At 46.0% G+C, this 8076-nt stretch overlaps 1 protein-coding gene across 1 annotated transcript; it reads right to left on the reverse strand.

Annotated features, from left to right (window-relative positions):
* Positions 1-1948: 1948 nt before the first annotated feature.
* LOC147981900 (uncharacterized) lies at positions 1949-4024 on the reverse strand. The gene is made up of 4 exons (XM_087517238.1): positions 3881-4024; positions 3490-3795; positions 3296-3407; positions 1949-2078 (listed from the first exon to the last, which is right to left on the reverse strand). Exons 1-4 carry the CDS (start codon positions 4022-4024, stop codon positions 2038-2040), a joined length of 603 nt encoding a protein of 200 aa, XP_087373364.1. The 3' UTR covers positions 1949-2037.
* Between the last annotated feature and the right edge of the window lie 4052 nt (positions 4025-8076).

Below are 8076 nucleotides of genomic sequence, written 5' to 3' on the forward strand. Positions count from 1 at the left end.
GTTGTACTCGGAGGAGATTCAAGAAGGTCTGGCATGTAAGAACTCACTTAATTAAGTTACACAAATTTGTATCGTGGGCAAGTGTTCAGTTGTTACTTGTGAGGTGAAGAGGTGCTCACGCACGCACGCACACAACACGCGCGCGCACACACACACACGCATGCACACGCACACGCACACGCACACGCACGCACACATGCACGCACACGCACACACGCGCGCGCGCGCACACACACACGAGGGCAGCACAGTTTTTTCAAAACCATAGTAGGTGAAATTTTTTTCTCAGTTTGGCAAATGCAGTATTCCTCACTTTCCCTGGTTTTGCCGTTGCATGCATCGTTTAGCCGAACCAAACTCAGCTGCATCAAAGGACAAGGAGTTACAAGCAACCTGATCAGCTTGTGCATGCAAACGGCTGCCACATGAATGTAGAGAGTGCTTGGATATGTTTTAGTCTCATGACTAAAAGTAGTGGGACTAAAACTTGCTAGCCTCACCCATGCTTGGATCCAAATAGTAAAGAGACTAAAATCAAGTTAATGAGCATTTATTATCCTCCAAACCCTCCAATCCAGAACTCGCAAGTGTTAAAGGAGAGGAGTTAAATGAGGAGAGAGAGGACTAATCCACATTTTAGAGCATGCTTGGATACGTTTTAGTTCCATGACTAAAAATAGTGAGACTAAAACTTGCTAGCCCCACCCATGCTTGGATCCAAAAACTAAAGAGACTAAAATTTAGTTAATGAGCATTTATTATGCTCCCTCTCCCCTAATCCTACTTGTCCCTGCAACCAACTCCTCCCCCACGGTAGTTTGGCTCCCGCCAACTCCTCTCCCGCCCCTACTGCTACAGGTACAAATTGTACAACTACAGTCAAGCAGAAGTATTGCATATATATCAGAGGTGACATATATATCAACAGACCAACATAAGAAATCCAAGGAAACAGAGGTGACAAGTAGACCTAACAAGGCTGGTGAATCCACAATAGGCATATATATCAACAGACCAACATAAGAAAACAACAATGTTGACACTACAGACTCGAGAACAGTACCCAGAAAAAATTGTGCCTAATGGACTGACCATCCCGCCCCTGTTGCTCTCAAGAAAAAATTGTCTATACACAAGAAAATAAAAATTGTCCATACAAGTAAAGTAAAATTCTCCATACATAAGGAAATTAGTATTGTCCATACACAGGAAAATAAATAACATGACACTGATCTCAATGGCCCTGGAACAAACCATCAGCAATTCTATCTCTCAATTGATTCATGTCTACCGAATCTTGCTCCATTTCTAGATCCCTCCTTTTACGACGCCTTCTTCTTGTTTCCTCAAGGAGAGGTTGATAATTCTCATCTCTATCACACCTGTCAAATTCTTTATCCGCCAACTGACTTTCGCGGATAAAATTGTGCAAGGCCATACATGCAACAATAATTTTTGTTTGCTTGTGTAGAGGATAACTTTGTATTTTAAAAAGGATCCTCCACTTATTTTTCAAGACTCCAAAAGAACGCTCAATGGCATTGCGTAGTCTAGAATGAGTGTAGTTGAAGTGCTCTTTTTTACCTCTCGGCATGGTGCCTTGCTGGAACTCTTGGAAATGGTACTTCTGTCCCCTATATGGTGCAAGATAATTCGCCTTGTTGGGGTAGCCCGAGTCAACAAGATAAAATTTTCCTATTGATGGCAATGCATTTCAGTCAAAGTCAATGTCAATGTATAACAATTCAATCATGTACTAAATGTGAAGTATGGTACCTAGAGGTGGATGAGGAAACTTGTGACTAAACCGGCTAAGGGCATCCTTGAAGGGCCTCATATCATGCACCGATCCAGGCCACCCGGCAAGAACGAAAGTGAATCTCATGTCGAAATCACATACAACCATAACATTTTGACTACAGTAGCCATGCCTGTTTAAGTACTGCGGAATCTTGGTAGGTGGCACCACAATTTGCACATGAGTCCCATCTATTGCCCCAATGCTGTCATTGAACCATGGATGCCACTGAGCATTTCTTAACCTTTCATGCACAACTCTGAATTCAGGATCTCGTGGCTTAATTATGTCAGCCGCAAGCTTAACCACACAATGCAATACTGTGTCAAACTTCCTAACAACTGTCTCCATGGACCTTACAAAACGATTCTCACTCTGCCTAATGGACTGACCATCTCCCACCATTCATAAAAACATAGCTAGAGCCTCAATTGATGACATCTTCTTAGTAGACTTCAGCCCATAAGAATCCACTAGCAAATTATGTAGTTTATGAAACACAGGTGGTACATCCTAAACATTTTATAGCAGTCTGTTCTGTGTCCCAGAGTTCTTAGTACCCATTCATAGCCGGACCCTTTAGCTTTTAAAATCCTCCTTTCCCCCTTATCCATGAAACGCTCAATGTAATATGAACCAAACATTTGGACGATCATACCTATATTGTTGAGCCTTTTCCGCCTCAACTGGAGTAGTGCTAGCACTCTATTTCTCTTTGCATCTTCCTCTTCCTCATCACTAGAGTCCTCATCTTCCTCTTCCTCTTCACTGGACTCATCAATACTATCACCATCACTAGAGTCATCCTGCAACATATGAATTATGTTCAACACATAGTAATTAGGTGCACATAGCGATTCAAAACATAAAGGGTCCACATAGCAATTCAAAACATAAAGGGTTCACATAGCAATTCAAAACATAAAGGGTCCACATTAGCCTAACTCATCATAGGAAACATGACACAATAGGAGACACTTGATACATGACAACCTAGCTACGACTCATCTTCGTCATACAACTTCTTTGCTTTGCACCATCTCTTCAACCATATGAGCCTAGCTTGTGGGGTCTTCATGTTCTGGAAGACAAATCTGTTGTGTTTGACCTTGAATAAGTCACATGCTACAAAGTACTCAATTGACTCCTCTGCTGCCCCACACTCAATGGCAAGTTGCTGACATGTAGCTACTGCTACCTTACGCTCCTCACTTATCTTTGCCTTTTCTTTGCCTTGGTCTACAATTGCTTGCAATATAGTGTTTGATGTCTCAGCTTCCTTGTCCATTCTGGTGGTGATCTCCTTCAAGGTCCTCAAAAATGGACCCTTAGTTTTGCCATTCTCCATGTTCATTTTGATTTTCTTTAAAGGACTACTTGCTGTACTCCTAAAATCAACTGAGCTGGCACCCCTCTTGCGGGTACTGGTACTCATTGGGCTGCCATCGTCGTTTGCCTCTGTATCTTCATCGTCGTTTGCCTCTGTATCATCTGCTGGCCCAGGTACATAAGCAGAAGTACCATCCACAGCTACCTCATGAAACATCTCATGCAACAATCCAATGTACTCAGGGATACCCTTTCTAAATTTCTTGAGATTTGGTCTACTCTGCAAAATAGTATTTGTACAACATTAGCATATGTCTCTATTGCTCATGTACTTGTCATTGAAAAAGCTTTAGTTGTCGTACCTTGATCTCCCTCTCCCACCAAGTTGTAGTTGCCGTAACTTCTCCATGTTCGCCGCGGCCGCATCCGGTTTGTTGCTGCAGCCATACCCAATCATTGTACACACCCTTCAGGTTCTGGATTTTGTTCTTCACTTCCCTCCCTGGATGCCACAATTTTGTCTTTTGATAATATTTCTCCTTCATATTTTTGTAGCCCTGACTGGTCCAAGCTTTAGCAGTAAAATTGCCATCCTCTATCTCCTCACAAGCTAACTCACACAAAATGTACGTATTTTCGTCTATCCAATTAGCCTTGCTTTTTGGCCTCTAAAAGAAATATGCATAAGTAAACAACCTAAATCTCTCTTTTCAAAGAAATGGTGTGAGCAGAATTTCAAAGAAAATTGTATACCTTCCTATGCTGGTTCAGCGTGTTCTCATCTTCATCTTCGTCTTCTTCGATGCCGTCATCATCATCCACCGGAATCGCCGCTACCTGCGGCTGCCTGCTGCAGCCTGTGCCATTTGAACCCCCACGACATGCAACAACTCGCATGGCAGCAGCATCACCTCCCCCCGACACCACGGCGGCCTTGCCGCGAGCACCTGGTGCCCTCGCTACGGACAGACCTTGGCGAGGTGGACAACCTCGCAGCGGCAAGCCATCTGATCTAGCCCTTTGTGGGGGGAAACCTTGACCGGAGCCGTTGTCCCGTTGGAGGATATGCGTGTACATGGTCATGTCGGGGTACAAGGCGGCGCCGCAGTCGGCGTTGAGGTCAAGGTCCCCCAGGTCCATGCGCGGTGCAGTGACGTTCCCGGCCCTCGGAACGCGGCCGCCGGAACTATCACGCCGGAGACGGGGCGGCGTCAAGCCCCACCCTTCGCCGTCCATGGCCTCCGCCGCAGCACCAGATGATTCCGTTTGAGACAAGAAATCGAACGGGGCGCCGTCCATGACGGATGGATCTGAGACAAGACACTCATCGGATTAATGGAAAAACAAGCACAAAACTAAAGAAATCGAACGGGCGCCGTCCATGGCGGATGGATCTTGGCCTTCAGTCTCACCTTTCGTCCTCGCACGAACAGAGGGAGGGGGAGAGGAGCGCTCGAGTAGGCGGAGGCGGGAGGCGCTGCAGTAGGCGGAGGCGGGAGCCGCGGCAGTAGGCGGAGGCGCGGCGGTAGGCCGAGCCGGCGGGGATCAGCGGAGGTGGATGTTGGAAATATGCCCTAGAGGCAATAATAAATTAGTTATTATTATATTTCCTTGTTCATGATAATCGTTTATTATCCATGCTATAACTGTATTGATAGGAAACTCAGATACATGTGTGGATACATAGACAACACCATGTCCCTAGTAAGCCTCTAGTTGACTAGCTCGTTGATCAATAGATGGTTACGGTTTCCTGACCATGGACATTGGATGTCATTGATAACGGGATCACATCATTAGGAGAATGATGTGATGGACAAGACCCAATCCTAAGCCTAGCACAAAGATCGTGTAGTTCGTATGCTAAAGCTTTTCTAATGTCAAGTATCATTTCCTTAGACCATGAGATTGTGCAACTCCCAGATACCGTAGGAATGCTTTGGGTGTACCAAACGTCACAACGTAACTGGGTGACTATAAAGGTGCACTACAGGTATCTCCGAAAGTGTCTGTTGGGTTAGCACGAATCGAGACTGGGATTTGTCACTCCGTGTAAGCGGAGAGGTATCTCTGGGCCCACTCAATAGGACATCATCATAATGTGCACAATGTGATCAAGGAGTTGATCACGGGATGATGTGTTACGGAACGAGTAAAGAGACTTGCCGGTAACGAGATTGAACAAGGTATCGGGATACCGACGATCGAATCTCGGGCAAGTATCGTACCGCTAGACAAAGGGAATTGTATACGGGATTGATTAAGTCCTTGACATCGTGGTTCATCCGATGAGATCATCGTGGAACATGTGGGAGCCAACATGGGTATCCAGATCCCGCTGTTGGTTATTGACCGGAGAACGTCTCGGTCATGTCTGCATGGTTCCCGAACCCGTAGGGTCTACACACTTAAGGTTCGATGACGCTAGGGTTATAAAGGAAGTTTGTATGTGGTTACCGAATGTTGTTCGGAGTCCCGGATGAGATCCCGGATGTCACGAGGAGTTCCAGAATGGTCCGGAGGTAAAGATTTATATATGGGAAGTCCTGTTTTGGTCACCGGACAAGTTTCGGGGTCACCGTATTGTACCGGGACCACCGGAAGGGTCCCGGGGGTCCACCGGGTGGGACCACCTGCCCCGGGGGGCCACATGGGCTGTAGGGGTGTGCACCTTGGCCTATATGGGCCAAGGGCACCAGCCCCAAGAGGCCCATGCGCCAAAGGATAAGGAAAGGAAGAGTCCTAAAGGGGGAAGGCACCTCCGAGGTGCCTTGGGGAGGAGGGACTCCTCCTAGCCGCACCCTTCCTTGGAGGAAGGCCAAGGCTGCGCCTCCCCCCCTCTCCCTTGCCCCTATATATATGTGGGGGTGGGAGGGCAGCCAGACCAATGTTCTGGTGCAGCCCTCTCCCCTCTCCCAAGTACTTCTCCTCTCCCGTGGTGCTTGGCGAAGCCCTGCAGGATTGCCACGCTCCTCCATCACCATCACGCCGTTGTGCTGCTGCTGGATGGAGTCTTCCTCAACCTCTCCCTTTCTCCTTGCTGGATCAAGGCGTGGGAGACATCGTCGGGCTGTACGTGTGTTGAACGCGGAGGTGCCGTCCGTTCGGCACTAGGATCTCCGGTGATTTGGATCACGACGAGTACGACTCCATCAACCCCGTTCTCTTGAACTCTTCCGCTTAGCGATCTACAAGGGTATGTAGATGCACTCTCCTTCCCCTCGTTGCTGGTTTCTCCATAGATTGATCTTGGTGATACGTAGTAAATTTTGAATTATTGCTACGTTCCCCAACAGTGGCATCATGAGCTAGGTCTATGCGTAGTTTCTATGCATGAGTAGAACACAAAGTAGTTGTGGGCGTTGATTTTGTTCAATATGCTTGCCGTTACTAGTCTTATCTTGATTCGGCGGCATCGTGGGATGAAGCGGCCCGGACCAACCTTACACGTACGCTTACGGGAGACCGGTTCCACCGACTGACATGCACTAGTTGCATTAGGTGGCTGGCGGGTGTCTGTCTCTCCCACTTTAATCGGATCGGATTCGATGAAAAGGGTCCTTATGAAGGGTAAATAGCAATTGGCATATCACGTTGTGGTTTTTGCGTAGGTAAGAAACGTTCTTGCTAGAAACCCATAGCAGCCACGTAAAACATGCAAACAACAATTAGAGGACGTCTAACTTGTTTTTGCAGGGTATGCTATGTGATGTGATATGGCCAAAAGGATGTGATGAATGATATATGTGATGTATGAGATTGATCATGCTCTTGTAATAGGAATCACGACTTGCATGTCGATGAGTATGACAACCGGCAGGAGCCATAGGAGTTGTCTTAATTTATTTATGACCTGCGTGTCAACATAAACGTCATGTAATTACTTTACTTTATTGCTAACCGTTAGCTGTAGAAGTAGAAGTAATAGTTGGCGAGACAACTTCATGAAGACACGATGATGGAGATCATAATGATGGAGATCATGGTGTCATGCCGGTGACGATGATGATCATGGAGCCCCAAGATGGAGATCAAAGGAGCCATATGATATTGGCCATATCATGTCACTATTATTTGATTGCATGTGATGTTTATCATGTTTATACATCTTATTTGCTTAGAACGACGGTAGTAAATAAGATGATCCCTCATTACAATTTCAAGAATGTGTTCTCCCCTAACTGTGCACCGTTGCTAAAGTTCGTCGTTTCGAAGCACCACGTGATGATCGGGTGTGATAGATTCCAACGTTCACATACAACGGGTGTAAGACAGTTTTACACATGCAAAACACTTAGGGTTAACTTGACGAGCCTAGCATGTACAGACATGGCCTCGGAACACAAGAGACCGAAAGGTCGAGCATGAGTCGTATGGTAGATACGATCAACATGAAGATGTTCACCGATGATGACTAGTCCGTCTCACGTGATGATCAGACACGGCCTAGTTGACTCGGATCATGTAATCACTTAGATGACTAGAGGGATGTCTATCTGAGTGGGAGTTCATAAGATGAACTTAATTATCCTGAACATAGTCAAAAGGTCTTCGCAAATTATGTCGTAGCTCGCGCTTCAGTTCTACTGTTTAGATATGTTCCTAGAGAAAATTTAGTTGAAAGTTGATAGTAGCAATTATGCGGACTAGGTCTGTAAACTGAGGATTGTCCTCATTGCTTCATAGAAGGCTTATGTCCTTAATGCACCGCTCAGTGTGCTGAACCTCGAACGTCGTCTGTGGATGTTGCGAACATCTGACATACACATTTTGATAACTACGTGATAGTTCAGTTAAACGGTTTAGAATTGAGGCACCAAAGATGTTTTGAAACGTCGCGAAACATATGAGATGTTTCGAGGGCTGAAATTGGGATTTCAGGCTCGTGTCCACGTCAAGAGGTATAAGACCTCCGACGATTTTCTTAGCCTACAAACTAAGGAGAAAAG

This window comes from Triticum urartu, chromosome 3A (assembly GCF_056163025.1).
Source record: "Triticum urartu cultivar PI428250 chromosome 3A, HENAU_Tu73, whole genome shotgun sequence".
NCBI lineage: Eukaryota > Viridiplantae > Streptophyta > Magnoliopsida > Poales > Poaceae > Triticum > Triticum urartu.